General features: G+C 44.7%; 1 protein-coding gene across 1 annotated transcript in view; it reads right to left on the bottom strand.

The window, feature by feature from the left end:
• Window positions 1–2,661: 2,661 nt before the first annotated feature.
• IQGAP1 (IQ motif containing GTPase activating protein 1) overlaps window positions 2,662–16,068 on the bottom strand; it is a 101,482-nt gene continuing 88,075 nt past the window's right edge. The window contains exons 34-38 of the mRNA XM_047735760.1: window positions 13,989–14,201; window positions 12,875–13,041; window positions 10,694–10,816; window positions 6,973–7,081; window positions 2,662–4,986 (exon numbers count right to left, since the gene is read on the bottom strand). Coding sequence (XP_047591716.1) covers window positions 4,873–4,986; window positions 6,973–7,081; window positions 10,694–10,816; window positions 12,875–13,041; window positions 13,989–14,201 — 726 coding nt within the window. The 3' untranslated portion in view covers window positions 2,662–4,872. The remainder of the gene's footprint in view (window positions 4,987–6,972; window positions 7,082–10,693; window positions 10,817–12,874; window positions 13,042–13,988; window positions 14,202–16,068) is intronic.

Raw genomic sequence — 16,068 nt, 5'->3', positions numbered from 1 at the left:
AATGAAAGAAGATATTTGCAAATGATTTATCTGGTAAGAGGTTGATATCCAAAATACATTAAGAACTTATACAACTCAGGGGTGCCTGGGTGGTTCGGTGAGTTAAGCCTGCCTTCATCTCAGGTCATGATCCCAGGGTCCTGGGATCAAGCCCCACATTGGGCTCTCTGCTTAGCAGGGAGACTGCTCCCGCCTCTCCTCCTCCCCACTGCCTGCCTCTCTGCCTACTTGTGATCTCTCTCTCTGTCAAATAAATAAATAATAAAATCTTAAAAAAAAAACTGATATTAAAAAAAAAAAAGAACTTACACGACTCAAAAGCAAAAAATATCTGATCAAAAAATGAAGAGAAAGGAGCACCTGGGTGGCTCAGCCAGTTAAGCGTCAGGTCATGATCTCAGAGTTCTGCGATCAAGTCCTGAGTTGGGTTCCCTGCTCAGTGGGGAGTCTGCTTCTCACTCTCCCTCTGTCCCTCCGCTCTCTCCCTCTCAAATAAATAAATAAAATCTTAAAAAAAAGAGCAGGGGATCTGAATATTTTTCCAAAGAAGACTTATAAACGGCTAAAAGACACTTGAAAAGAAGCTCACCATCACTATTCATCAGGGAAATGCAGATCAAACGAGATTATCACCTCTCATCTGTCAGTACGGCTAGAATCAAAAAGACAAGAAATAACAAGTCTGGGTGAGGATGTGGAGAAAGAGGAGCCCTCGGGCACAGCTGGTGGGAATGTAAATTGGTGCAGCCATTGTGGAAAATGGTATGGAGGTTTCTCAAAAAATTAAAAATAGAACTACCCTATGATCCAGTAATTCCCCTTCTCAGTATTGACCCAAACAAAATGAAAATGCTAATTTAAAAAGATATATGACCCTCTGTTTATAGCAGCTTTATCTACAATAGCCAAAATATGGAAGCGGCCCAAGCGGCCCCCGATGGATGAATGGATAAAGATATGGGCTACAGTATGTGCTATGGTGAGTGCTGTGAAGTGTGTAAACCTGGCGATTCACAGACCTGTACCCCTGGGGTTAATAATACATATGTTTATAAAAAAAATTTTTAAATTTAAAAAAAGATATGGGCTACACACACAATGGAATATTACTCAGTTATAAAAAAGAAAGAGATCTTGCTACTTGAGATGACATGGATGGAACTACAGGGCATTATGCCAAGAGAATTAAGTCAGAGAAACAAATACCATATGATTTCACTCATGTGGGATCTAAAAAAAAAAAACCCAAAACAAATGAAGCAAGAAAAAAATCAAACTCTTACTTACAGGGAACAAACTGACGGTTGGGGGTGGGCAGGTGAAATAAAGGGGATTAAGAGGTATAAACTGCCAAGGAGTAAGTCATGGAGAGGGGAAGTACCGCATGCAGGGGTGCCTGGTTGGCTCTGTCAGAGGAGCGGCGACTCTTGATCTCGGGGTTGTGAGTTCGGCCCCCACATTAGGTGTAGAGATGACTAAAAATAAAATCTTAAAAAAAAAAAAGGAAAATACAGCATAGGGATTAGTCAGTAGACTGTAACAATGCTTGGTGACAGAGGGGGACCGCATTTACTGTGGTGAGCACTCGGTGTAAAGAAAAATGGACAGCGGGTTCTGCTGCATACCTTCGAAAGTGAGGAATTTTTATCTTGAAATTCTCAGTATGTGGGCACTTGCACGCTTCATAATTAAAAGGTTACAAAATACAGATGTCGGGTTTAAAATCTGTGGAGGGGTACGTTGCCCCAATTCCTCATGGGTTTGCACAGGCATCAAGGTTGGGAGGGACACGGCTGCCGGGGGCACTCACTGTCTGCCTGCATCACTGGGGCTTCCTCTCCTTTCCCCTGGTCCTGGTTTCCTTATTTAACAGTTTGGTCCTGAGAAGCACCTTTCTGCCTCCCTTGATTTCTCTGCAGGACAACATGGAGCCCAAGTTGTCTCAGTGACACAGCTGCAGAGAGCAGCTCCCCCACTTCAGGAGAAAAGTGGGGTTCAGGGGGCAAGTGGCTGGGCCTGGGGGGTCCTGCTCCTACCACGGCGCCCACCACGCTTCCACTCACACGGAATGCCGTCTTCTATTTCCCACTGCTGTTTACTTTAGAAGCATTCTGTTTTCCCTCTTATTTCTTAGTCCCTAATTTTCCAATAGAGCCTAGCCACAGTTTATAAACACAATGGGATGCCTGTATACATACTTGTATTTTGAGTGAGGCTGTGCCCTGGGGCCTTACTTAAAAGGAAGCACCCCCCTCCCTTTTGCTGTTTACTCTTTCCATATGAAGCTTCCCCAGGTCCCTTCTGGTGACTTCCCCTGAGGGACCTGGGGTGCTGCCACTCCTAAGAGATCAGATGCTGTAGCGGTTTTAAACTTCCGGCTGTCAGCTCACCAGCGGCAGGAGGACGTGTGCTCTCCCCACCCTGATCTCTTCCTCTGGGAGGCTCCTTGAAGCAGATGACACTTAAAAAAGGCTAACCTCCCAGGCTAAACATCGCTTTGCGGTGATTCAGTGAACGGGTAGCTGACTCGGGTTGGCTCCTTCAGAAGGACTGGCAAGGGGGTTGTTTTCTGTTGTGGTTTTCAATCATTAAATCTCGCTTTGGTCGACACTGTTGAACAGGAACTGCTAACAATGAAACTGAGAAAAATAAACACAAACATGAACAAATGACCTTTTATTTCATACAGAGATACAAAGGCAATTGTGTGCAGCAATCTGATGGGCGGTCCGAATGGCTGGAAGTAAATTCACGAGAAATGTCACCATAGCCAGTGGAAGAGAAGGTCAGAGGCGGAGGGACGAGTTGGAGAAGGCGGCGGCTAATAATTCGGAGGCCGAAGGGCTACGTGGTGTCAATGCCGCGACGTGAGCTCGTCTGGATGCTTCCCGTGCGATCCGAACCGTAATGCTACCCAGCGACCACCAAGATCTTGAAGTGCGTTTTGTGCTACTTTGCATTAGGAGCTGTATCAAGGGAACTACAATCCTCACAAATAATCCAAACACCATATTTTACTAAAGGAGCTGTAAACTCTGCTCGCGGTCTGCCGTGGAGGCCCGACGGGCATCTCGGATGGGTCTCCTGTTAAAGTGAAAGGGTTGATGCTTTGGTTGGTCCCAGTTTTTGAGGTGATGCTACTTGTCACAGCATCTGCTTTTAAGCTGAGGAAAATATTCACTGAAAAACGATCTTCAGAAATGCAGGAAAAAATCAGGTCAGGCTGGTGGCGCGCCACACCTCACCACTTCCTGGCTGGGGTGCGCCAAGAACGCAGGCAACTCGCATTTGCACGGCGGTGGACCCGACTGAGCAAACGGTCTCTCAGGAAAGACACATCTCCAACACTTACATTTGTAACAGGAACACATCACATGATTTGTTATTAACGAAACAGTTTATTTGTTTCTAATATACATCAATAAATTTTCAAATGTAAGTTTATTTTGTTAAACTTTATGTTTTATGATAAAAGAATACTGAACCAAAACATCAGAGGACACAGAGGCTCAGTAGCATGATTTCCAACATATTTTCCTGGATAAACAGTTGTTTGTTTGTTTTTTTCCTAAGTATATGACTTTTTATGTAATAACAAAAGCTTCTGAAGCTCAAAGTTTAGAACTGAATTGTTTTTGACTAAACCCAGAAAAATGGGAGCTTATAAAATAAAGGCATGGCAGGCATGGGTAGCAATAGAAGGGAAAAAAGTGGGGAAAAGCGATCTTAATACCAAGTTTATGTCCAGTGGCTGGTTTTGTTTGTTTTTGTTCGGGTCTATTTAAGGCAGGATTACATCCCTGCATCCCTGTAGATAAATCCTAGTGTTGTAGCTATATAAGAAAGTTCTAAGAGTTCAGATATACAAATAAGCCAATTTTTAAAAACCCTTTTCTTACAGTATTCTAAAGGCTTTTAAAGCATTATATAAATCTTCCAAATTCCTATCACCCACATTTCAAGAAGTAAATCTACACTTTAATAAGGCACTCTTGAGATATAAAACAGTTTTGAAGACAATTACACCCTACTCTAGGGCTGGCCCGTCCATGCCCCAGGGACAGGGCTGAGTGGACCACCTTCTGAAATGGAGCCCCCTTCCATGCACCAGCACAAAAAAAAGCAGGCCCAGAGGACCGTTGTGACACCCCTCCTTCCCCCGCAGCCGGGTGTTATCAGTGGGGCTCTCCCACCCCCTGATCAGAGCTACACCAACAGCACTGCTCACATTTAATGGTGACATTTGAAAGCCGTCTCTCCCCTTTGCTAGAAATGTTTCCTTTGAACCCAGAACAGGGACTTCTGTTAGCTCCTGTGCATAAAGGAAATCAGAATGGAAGAGAACCAAGGAGCCCCTGGATCCCTTCATCTGACCGACAGAATGGAAACGTACAGGAACTTCACCTTTAAATGACAAGCTAGTGACTGGAGATGATCTGACATTTGAGTTGTGTGCCTTCCAGCGTGTCCTTAGTGCCAAGTGCGCCCACTTCCAAATAACAAGAATTCAAGTCCCACCAACCCTGTTGCTAATTCACACAAACACCAAAGCCTACAAGAGGGTCATGCGGCCTCTCAGCCTGTACCAACCAAGAGGGATTTTAGTGGAGCATCTGCTCCTTCCTAAGTGACGGAAGAAAAGGAAGGAACAAGAGGGTTAGACTAAGCCTGAAATACAATTTCACTATGAAGACAGGGCAGCAGAAGTGCCATGAGATCAGGAGGGGTTAAGAGGGTGGTGTTGGGAGTGTATCAAGTCGAGGCTCTGCTCGGGGGTGGGTCTTTGCTTCCAGTGAGGAAAGAAGGACCCGAGAAAGGGAACCGTGAGGAGCTTCTTTCCTTCATCCTTCTGGGCCAGCAGCAACAGATCAATCACTTCCCGTAGAACTTTTTGTTGAGGAGGAAGATCAGAAGGTTGACATTTACTTTAGCTCTATTAAATAATTTCATGACCGCGACGCCTTCATACTGTAGCTGCAGCAGGTCCTGTTCAAAGAAATATTTGGACCGTCAAACAAGCCTGTGGCACGAGACAAGACACAAGGTAGGGAGGAGGGACCCAGAAGGAACGAGGAAAGACAGACGTGAAGTGGGGTGAGAAAGGAGTGCCCCACGACAGGACCGTCCCCGGCACAAGCCCCCTGAGAGCCCGAGGAACAGGGCACACTGCTCAACAGAACGTCCTGGTCCACTGGGAGTTAAGAAGTCACATGGTTCATATCAAAATACACAAAACAGGGTAAGAAAAAGCAGCACGTTCATTCAACACACAGACTTCCTACTTCAGAAGCGACAATATCGTTTCTCCAGTTTGTCTAAGTGATGGGTCACCTGCAGAAGGTGAAGGCATTTCAATCTAAGATAAACACACGCGCCACTAAAACCAGGACACGGCAATTATCATATGGTTTCACTTATTTGTGGAGCATAACAAATAGCATGGAGGACAAGGGGAGATGGAGAGGAGAAGGGAGTTGAGGGAAATTGGAAGGGGAGGTGAACCATGAGAGACTATGGACTCTGAAAAACAACCTGAGGGTTTTGAAGGGGTGGGGGGTGGGAGGTTGGGGGCACCAGGTGGTGGGTATTATAGAGGGCACGGATTGCATGGAGCACTGGGTGTGGTGCAAAAATAATGAATACTGTTATGCTGAAAAAAATAAAAAAATTAAAAAAAAAATAATAAAACCAGGACACGGCCACTTGGGGCGTCGCGATGGGGTCTGCTAGAGTCTTACTTCCTATTTCACATGAGAAAGCTTTTATGTTCTGAAGGCAAGGGGGGAAAGGACCTGTTTATTAGGTGTCTACTTTGTATGAGTTCCACACTGGGTAAGCACATCAGATAGTATCTTTCTAAGTCCTGATAAAAGTCTTAGAGGTGAGATTGTCCCAAGTTTAAAGAAGAAGCTTAAAGACGGAGTGGATCTGGACCCGAGTAAAGCCCCTGCTTCTCCCACTGCCCTCCACTGTCCGGAGCACCTTTAGGAAGTGAGCGGTCTCACCCGTAAACTTCAGAAGAGAGGCAGGCGACGAGAGAGCAAGAATCAGAGTGCTTGAAAGAACCCCCAAGTTCAAGTTCAACCAGTTCAGCTTCTGGAAAAATCCTAGGGGCTCCATTAGAATGAAGGCCCTGGTGGGTCACCCGATCCTCACTCCATATTTAATGCCCCTGTGCACGGATGAGCATGCCACCCGAGGCGGGCTGGTCAGCCCGCACAGCCCCGGGGACCCTGAAGGCCTGACGGGCTCTCCTTTCACGGAAGCACCTGGGCATGTGCACCATGGAATCATGGAATCACTGAGAAGGCAACGAAGATACACTACAGTCCTTACGGAGCTCACAGTGTGGGGAGCGCTGGTCAGAGTGGTAGCATGTATAGAGGAAGAAAGGACAAGGACTTGGGGGAAGGGGGAGGTCAGCAGGTACAGAGAGGGCCCCTGCCCAGGCCAACAGGGTAAAACAGTGAGAAGGGAACGGGGCTGACGAGGACAGAGCCCAGGAGGCCTCGAGGTACCTGGGGGCTTTGCTAAGGTGTAAAACCTAGAGATACTACAGAATAAAAATTAGCTAATATTATGTTATAAAATGATTCACTGCAGAGTTCTTCCTGAATTTAAAATGGGATTTAGTTTACAAAGACGCAATTTGCACACAGCTTGTCACAAATACACCTTTAAGCCGCTACATCAAATCAAAATGAGAGAAAACATTTCAAGCTACTGAACAACAGGAAGCAGAAGCTTCAGACAAAAGCTTGGAGAAGATATCCCGGTCTGCCAGAGCTCTCCGGGAGTGCAGACCATGGCAGAAGCACAGCAGCCCTTGCTCCTTCCCCAGCTGCATGCGGCCCAGCTCACTGGGGGTGTGGACAGCCGTCCCCGACCCAGTTCCTTTTCACCTACTCTCCTGCCTCGCTGAGAACAACCACCTCACATCAGAGCTTTCGGTTCTGCATGGTGTGTACCCACCTGATAATGCAACATAAACGTCTCCATCTGAACGCCCATGAACTTGGCTTTCACTTCAAAGTCTCCAACTTCTTCTGTTGGACTGATTTCAAAGATAACATTCTTAAACCTGTTGAAACATAACATCGTAAGGGTGTGATTTTCACATTCTCGTATAAAAATATTTTACGAAATGTAGAAAGGAGATTAGCAATCTTCAAGGGGTGCCTGGGTGGCTCAGTCGGTTAAATGTCTGCCTTGGGCTCAGGTCTTGATCTCAGGGTTCTGGGATCGAGCCCCCTGTCGGGCTCCCTGCTCGGCGGGGAGTCTGCTTCTTCCTCTTCTTTTGCCCTTCCCCCCTCTTATGCTCCCTCTAATTAATAAAAATTTTTAAAAAATCTTTAAGAGTGAAAAGGGGTACAAACTGAAGGTCCAAAGTATTTCCACGGGTGAAGCAGGGAGGGGCTGCCACTCTAAGTGCCACACGCACTTGAAGACCTTGGGAGAGGCCGCAACCTCTGCCTACAGCCCTTGCGTTCACGGCAAGAGGGACCACTGAGGATGGCCACGAAGGCCTCTGAAGGGATGACATCACACGAATTCTCTTGGCCTTCCCTGTGGCCACTGCTGAAATCTAATGATAAAAGCATAATCAAGAGGAAAGAGAGGGAGGAAGGGTGAGTGTGTGAATGCACGCGTGTTTGACAATTGCAAGGAGTGCGTAAGGAAACTAAAAGGAGTAAGAACAAGAAGAGCCATGAGGGGAGCTGCCCTAGATATCAAGGCACTGGGTACCCAGTAACACCAAAGATACACTGCTATTTCCTGAAAATATTTAAGGTATCATTCATTCTCAACCTGTTACGAATTGGCTTGGAATTTTTTTTTTTTTTTTACATGAGCTTGGAAATTTTATGGCAACAGGAGAAGGTGTTGTTCCCCAGATGATCAAAGTACATCAGCCCGGATTTCTAGAACTCAACTACGGAGAAAACTTATCTCCCAGAAACAGAGCTGAGAACCACGAATGATGCAAAAGAGGCCAAGGAGAAGCTATGAGAGAGGTCACAAAGTCCCCGCATGAGAACATGAGCATCTGATTCAACAAGAGGTCCTCACTGGTCACTCCTTGAAGGTAACTTCCTGTGATAATTTTACTTTAACCAGTTTGCTTTGTTATCTTTTTTTTTTTTTAAGATTTTATTCATTTATTTGTCAGAAAGAGAGCACAAGCAGGGGAGCAGCAGGTAGAGGGAGAAGCAAGCTCCCACTGCTTTAGGTTTTCTGATCTGAAGTAACATATATTCATTACTGAACTTCGGAAATTGGTAAGAAGAAAAAGAAAAGGCACCTATAACTTCACAAGCCAAAGACAACCTCTAAAATACTTAGTGTATGTTCTTTTGCGCCTCTGTTCACATAAAGTTTATCTAACCGCCCACTTACTTATCTACCTATTTTTTTTTTTTTAGCATAAGTTATAAATATAGTCCTGTAACCCATCTTTACTCGGGTAACATTTTGAGAGTTTTTCCACATTCTTTGAAAGCATCCTTTTTCATGGCCACGCAATATTCCAAGTTAGAGTTAAAATTTAACCATTCACCTACTGTACAATACTTAAGCTGATTTTACTGTTTACATTATTATGCTTGTGGTACATGTTTATATGTAAATCTTTGGTTTTTACCTCTGATTGTTTTTTTATGACAGATGCCTCAAAATGGAATTTCTGGTCAGAGTATTAATATTTTTTCATTATAAAAACCATAAGACAGGGATGCCTGGGTGGCTCAGTTATTGAGCATCTGCCATTGGCTCAGGTCATGGCCCTAGGGTCCTGGCATTGGGCTCCCTGCTCTGCTTCTCCCTCTCCCACTCCCCCTGCTTGTGTTCCCTCTCTCGCTGTGTCTCTTTCTGCCAAATAAATAAAATCTTAAAAACAAAAACAAAAAACTACAAGACATAAAATTTACCATCTTAACTATTTTAAGTGTGTAGTTTAGTGTGTAGTATGTATATATACATACATACATACATATATACATATGCATATACATACATACACATATACAATGGTAGCAGAGTAGCACAGCGGAAGCATGCTGGGCCCACATATACAATGGAATATTATGCAGCCATCAAAAAGGAAATCTTGCCATTTACAACGATGTGGATGGAACTAGAGGGTATTAAACCTAGTGAAATAAGTCAACCAAAGAAAGACAATTATCATATGATCTCACTGATAATGAGGAATTTGAGAGGCAGGGTGGGGGGCTGTAGGGAGAAGAGAGGAAAAAATGAAATAAGACAAAACCAAAGAGGGAGACAAACCATAAGAGAATATTAATCTCAGGAAACAAACTGAGGGTTGCTGGAGGGGAGTATTCTGAAGGGATGACATCACGGGAATTCTCTTGGCCTTCCCCATGGGCACTGCTGAAATCTAACAATAGATTGGGTGGGATGCGGTGGCTGGGTGATGGACATTGGGGAGGGTATGTGTTGTAATGAGCACTGGGTATTATATAAGACTTAAGAATCACAGCCCTGTACCCCCGAAACAAGTAATACATTATATGTTAACTTAAAAAATAGTAATTAATAATAATACATACATACTTTTCCATGTTTTTGAATTCAGTAGTTAAAGAATAGTATTCCATTTTAAAACTTCGAATTTTTAGAGTCTGGTTGAATTTGCATGTGTATGTGTGTTTGTGAATCATGGCATACTATCTGTATTTTCTCCAGTCATTTTTCAGTTGGGGACCTTGGTCCTTTTGAGGTTTTTTTTTTTTGGTGTTGAGCACTTTATGTATTTTTTGAGTTTATCTCATATTTATATCTCTTCCCTTCTTTTTGTCATTATTTTCTACTATTCAAATGTCATCCACTTTTTCTTGCCTGTCTTTCTTCTTTTTAATTTGCTGTTAAAGGCTTTGAAACCAGGTTACAGAGACACCTTGCTGGCTCAGTCAGTTAGGCATTTGCCTTTGGCTCAGGTCATGATCTCAGGGTCTTGAGATCGAGCCCCGCATTGGGATCCCTGGTTAGTGGGGAGCCTGCTCTCCCTCTCCATCTTCTTTTGCCCTTCCCCTGCTGCTTGTGCTCTCTGACAAATAAATAAATCAAATAAATAAATCAAATAAATAAAATCTAATAAATAAAATAAGAAAAAAAGAGAAAAATTACGTTTCATCTCAAACAAACCTGTTGTTTTACCAGATTTTAAATAGGCAAGCTCAGCTGCAAGAGGTCACAGGGCCAGCTGAGTCGGTACATAACAATGCCTGCTAATGACAGCCAGGCCAGGTTCGGGAACCATGTCGACAGCAAGCTGGCACATCCCAAGAAAGAGAAGGAGGGTAAACCCCTGATTCCCAGCCTCAAATGGAATAAAGTAAACTCCTCTTCTTGTTATTCTAATCGATTCTTGGCTTAGACACAGGAGAATAAGAAATGGCATCCTCCTTTAAAGAGGAAAGGTTAAGATGGGGCCCACATAAGCAGGTACGAACACAGCCTGGGGCAAATATTCCACAACAAAGGAGATGAAATACTTTCCCTTCTGTGACAGACAAATTAACTCTGACTATTAGGCCTAGTGCTGTCCTAAACAGATATATAAGTAGATAGAATATACGAAAATGACCAACCACATAACAGAAATAAAAGCAGTAAGATAAAGAGGTAATAAAGTCAACATATAAAACAAAGTAAAAAAGTAAATACTCACTGGTTCACTTGTAGGTCCTCAATTTCCAGAAGGACTCCTTTTTCATGTAGTCTTGCCGCCGTGTATTTCAAAGAAATCTTTTTGCTTTTCTTTCCTTTCATTTCCCTAGGCTTCTTGGAGACCCTGTTTAAAAACAAAAAAATCACACCATTATCACTTTCTTTTTTCTTTTTTTTTTTTTTAAGATCTTATTTATTTATTTGACAGAGAGATCACAAGTAGGCAGAGAGGCAGGCAGAGAGAGGGTGGGGGAAGCAGGCTCTCTGCCGAGCAGAGAGCCCGATGTGGGGCTCGATCCCAGACCCTGGAATCATAACCTGAGCTGAAGGCAGAGGCTCAGCCCACTGAGCCACCCAGGTGCCCCCCATTATCACTTTCTATATGTAACTGTGTACTACAAGTCTGTCGATAGTTCAAGGATATGAGGTCAGAAAACGAACTTCCCATACACCAGCCTAAGTAACATACTGATTCTAAAATGGCAAGTAAGTATTAGGATTAACCTGAGCAATCTCTGCAGAGGAAACATCACTAAATTGCTTTTGCCTTTAATTGTACTTACAAACCCACCATGAATTTAACCTTCTAGCACCAACATGAAGGAACTATACTGAACCTCAGGGGAGTCCCTATAAGCCCTGTGCCCTGGCAGGGGAAAAATAAATATATCTCAGAATAAGTAATGTTTAGAAGACTTTAAACCAGTATAGCAAATACAGAGGAATGGGGACAAGTAAAGAGAAACAGAACTTAGGAGGCTATTGGGATAATCAAGGTAAGAAGTGATTTTTCAAAAATAAACATGGGAAGACTAGAGATCCCTGAGAACTGGGATTTGGGGCTCCCACAGAAGGCCCTCAAGAGATGGGGCGGGAATGCTGGTACAGGAGTTAAAGGGAGTAGCCACCATAGAAGGCAACTGAAAGATCTATAGAAATTACAACTGTACAAAATCTTTGATCCAGTGATTCCACATCTAGGAATTTACCCTCAAAAATACGTCCACATCTGCAAAATAACCTAGGTACGAGAGGTTTTGGTATTTGGTGCAGAATTTTTTTAAGTAAATAACTAGAAACAACACAAGTGTCTACCATTACAGACCATTACAGATTGATTACATCAATTGCTGTGTCTCTGTATGCAATGGGGTACCACAGAGCCATTCTGTCTGTTTAGAATGCCTACAAGCAACGACGACCCTGTGGCAACGAGTACATCTAGTGCGTGGATTTTGGTCTCTAAACACCACTCTTCATTAGACAGCACCAGGAACACTTGGAGAAATGGCTAATTCCAAGCCTGGGGAGGGGAAAGTACAAGTTGAGCCAGAACACCTGTGTCTATATGAAGTCAAGAAGTGCTCAAAGAATGATGGGGAAAGGCCAAAAGGTCACAGGAACCAGCCCCACAAGCTGGATTGGGTGGGCCTGACTTTCATCCCTGCCTCACCTCGGTCTTCCAGGGAGGGAAAGAGAGAGCCAGAGTGCAGGCAGAAGAGTAAGGAAGCCAGACAAGGGGAGCTCATGTGGAAAAATGCCAAAAATAGGTGAAGGGTACATATTGCTCTCTTCTCTCAACCTTTCTGAAGTTGGAAAATTCTTAAACTGAAAACTGAGAAGTACAACAAAATAAACTAACCCTAGATAGCAGTGCAAGTAGAACTTGGACCTACCACCCCATCTCTCTGGGTCCTCAGTTTCCCTCCCTATAAGATGGGCGTGTTGCTAATTGTCACTGGAGCCAGCTGGGAAAAAGCTGGGGTCTGGGATCCTGGCCCCAGGAGGTGTAGAGAGAGGCCAGGGGATCAAAATGTCTATCATATTCCTTAAGTGATTTTGAGGCACAGCCAGGTTTGGGGAGCACTAACTAACCCCCTTCCATGATTCTTTCATTTCTAGGGCCAAGAAGATATTTTAGAACCAGGGATGTTTAGAAATAAGCACCCTGAAGTACCCCCTCCATTATTTATTTACATCACACAATAACAAATGGAACTAGGTAATCATGCAAACAATCAGAAGCAAAAACAAGAATTAAAGCAAAAAATAAACACATATGTTTTAAGTAAGAACTTCCAAGGACACTTCAGTTGCGTCTATTTCTTTTTCCCTTGATGCTGATTCTTAAAAAAAAAAAAAAAAAAAAAAAAAAAAAAAAAGTCTATATATATACACTCACTTGCCCTTGCTGGCCAAGTTATCCAAGCAGGTTTTGATATAGCTTTTGTAGTAATCCACCTGCTCTCCATAGAAAGTGGCCTTCGAGTTCAGAGCAGCGTACGTTTGTTGCAATTTCACCAGCTCGGCCTTCCTTCTCTGTCTGTATCTCCGCTGATTCCGAATGTCCTAAGACAATTTTCAAAATTAGGAAAATGACAGTAGGTGTTACATGCTTCTCAAATCATCCATGGCAGAGCCTAGTAGTACTTAACTGCTTGCGTGATCACATGCAGCAATTTTTAAAGATTTTATTTATTTATTAGAGAGAAAGTGTGAGCACATGCACGAACAAGCCATGGGTGGGGGGAGGGGCAGGGGCAGAGGCAGAGGGAGAAGCAGACTCCCTGCTGCTCGATTCTAGGACTGGGTGATCATGAGCTGAGCCGAAGGCAGATGCTTAACCAACTGAGCCACCCAGGTATTCCAACAACAGCAATTTATGTTCAAAAATTAGCAAAGAAATTCAGATCTCATTAATCTTTTTTGCTGTCTGTATTTTCCCTGTCTATATTACAGGCAGGGAAATATGTTACTTTTACAGAGTTCTATGTTCTTGTAATTTGCTTGAAAAGCTGGTTTAACTTCTAAATACGGTGTCAGGAGAGGGAAGAAAAGATCATCTTACTGTATCAATTAGCAAGCTCCCTAGCGTGCATGGCACTGCCTTATTGGGCCAGCAGTGCGCCAGCCCCACACTCTGGGCCCACACCAGAGCCCCTTACTTGGGAAGACTGACACAAATCAAGGATTTCATGACCCACTGGATGTGAATTTATGTGTCACAGCAGTCATTAAAAAGATCTAGAGGACTTCCTTAAGGCCAAAGACAAATCAAGGCATAGGAAGTTCTAATTAGGGTCTCTCCCTAGTGACATAGGCCATGAAGTAAGTCATCAAAGGGCAGGCAAGGTCCCTGTGCTGGAGAAGCTGACAACAAGCCCTCAGAGAAGAGGTCCCTGACCTGCCTGTGCACTGAAGGCATGCTGTCCTCCAAACGGCTACAGTCACCTCACAAGCCGCTGAGACAGGCTTGCGCATGGCCAGGCCGCCCCTGTCCCCGCCGCACGCAGTACCTTGGCAATGTCGTTGATCAGCTCCTGGTATCTGTTCTTTGGGTCCACTGTCCCAAGCTCCGTTAGCTTCTTCAAGCCCGACTGGATCTTCTCCTTCTTCTCCTGGAGGGTGAGGTTGCTGTCTTCCTTTACGAATTTGGACTTTTTCATCTTGTCGGGAGTTTTGGCGTCACGAATAGCGCGCCTCTGCATGGCCCTCTGATGTTCTGCTTCCTACAGACACAGAAAAGAGAAAGAAGTCGCTGGCAAGTTCAGCGCACTAACCCAAAACCCGAGTCTACTGAGCATATCCACACCCAGATTTATACAGCTCTGACAGTTCACTCTGGAAACAGAGGGAACAAACCTGCCCTCTGACAACGGAGAGAGAAACCGCATGGAGCACGGGCGGATCTCCTCTAGAAGAGATTACATCGCTGAAGTCACACGGCCTCATGGGACTTCTGTCCTGGATTCTCACGTACAGTTAGGAGACTGGGCTCCAGTGCTACAAAACCCCTTGTTTTTTTCCTATCACATTTTGAGACATGAGAGCCATTTAATTTTCCCTGAAACACAGCTTCGCCCTTGGGTGAATGTTATACCAACAACAATGCGATACCAGTGCTCAGTCGATGATTTTTGCCACCTTGACCAGGCTGGATCATGCTGAAGGCCTCCCTCTGCTTTCAAGCGTGCTACAAATGCCAGTGTCTAGAGAATGAAAGTCCTTCCCGTGATTCTTCTTTAGCCAGTCAACATCCAGCGTTTGCCCATTATGTCTCTGCCCAACATGACCCACATCACTAATCCATTTTTCTGGTGCTTTCTTCCTTCTTCAGCTCTCTGCAATCTGGCTTCTGCATCTCTACTCTCATGCCCAACTACCACCCCTCATTTGTACCCTCTGAACTTTCTCCCTGCCCTAGGCATGGCTTTGTACCTCCAAGGGACCTGTGGCAGTTTCTCTCCAATTGTTCATTCTCAAAACCTCACTCATCAGATCTATGCAGACAGATCTCACATCTGTGCGGCTAAGCCTCTGGTACCGCATTCTGAACTGTCTGTACCGGGATGCTCCCATTTGGAATGGCTTGTGACTCCTCCCAAACTGGAGCAACTCCCTCTCCCAGAATGCCCCTTCCTCCTGCTGTCAAGACCACTCTGTATAGCACAAGACGAAGGGCATAAACCTTGGAGTCAGACGGAGTCTGACCCAAGATGGGTTCTGCCTCGACACGCGGACAGCCGTGGGCCAGTTATGTGATCTCTAACGGTCTTAGACTCCATGGCTGTAACAAGAGGATGAAAAGACTCACCTCACAGGGGCGGTGGGAGGAGTACATGAAAGAACCCAGGTGAAAGGACCACACTAGCAGCAGGCTCGCATTAAACACGGGGTTGCCTTTCCTCCCCGTCAAACAAGCTGCAGTGGTTGGTTCTGATTCTCTTCTCGTCCCTCCCACACATCTAGTCAGTAATCAATCATAGCATGTAAGAGCTGAGAGTTCATTAAAAACAGTGATTTTCGGGCGCCTGGGTGGCTCAGTGGGTTAAAGCCTCTGCTTTCGGCTCAGGTCATGATCCCAGGGTCCTGGGATCAAGCCCCACATCGGGTTCCCTGCTCAGCAGGGAGCCTGCTTCCCTCTCTCTCTCTGCCTGCCTCTCTGCCTACTTGTGATCTCTGTCAAATAAATAAAAAAATATTAAAAAAAAAAAAAACAGTGATTTTCAAGGAGTCCTGGGTACTGCGATAAGGGACACCCACAGGCACCCAGAACCCTGGGGGCGGGGTTGTAAGGGCCCCATTCCCAGTGCTGCCGGAGCAGCTCCTGTTTTTCCTGCTTCATAATCATGTTTCCAAGTAAACTCTCGTCTAACAAAAAGGATACTTACGCTCAACATTTTAAACAAATGACCTATTCTTCACATTCTACAAATGCAAAAGAGGGATCTTAGACAGGAAGTGCCTCATTCACCACTTCCTACTGCCAAGCTGCCCCACAACCAGCGGGGCCGGACTTGATCCCACAGCTCGATTGCTTGACTACCGTCTGCTGTGAGAGTAGGTAATGGTCCCAGGGTTACAGAAGTCCTTTAC

This window comes from Lutra lutra, chromosome 7 (assembly GCF_902655055.1).
Source record: "Lutra lutra chromosome 7, mLutLut1.2, whole genome shotgun sequence".
NCBI classification, from domain to species: domain Eukaryota; kingdom Metazoa; phylum Chordata; class Mammalia; order Carnivora; family Mustelidae; genus Lutra; species Lutra lutra.
Note: the sequence above shows the minus strand (reverse complement) of the source record. Positions and strands in the feature narration are given on the sequence as shown.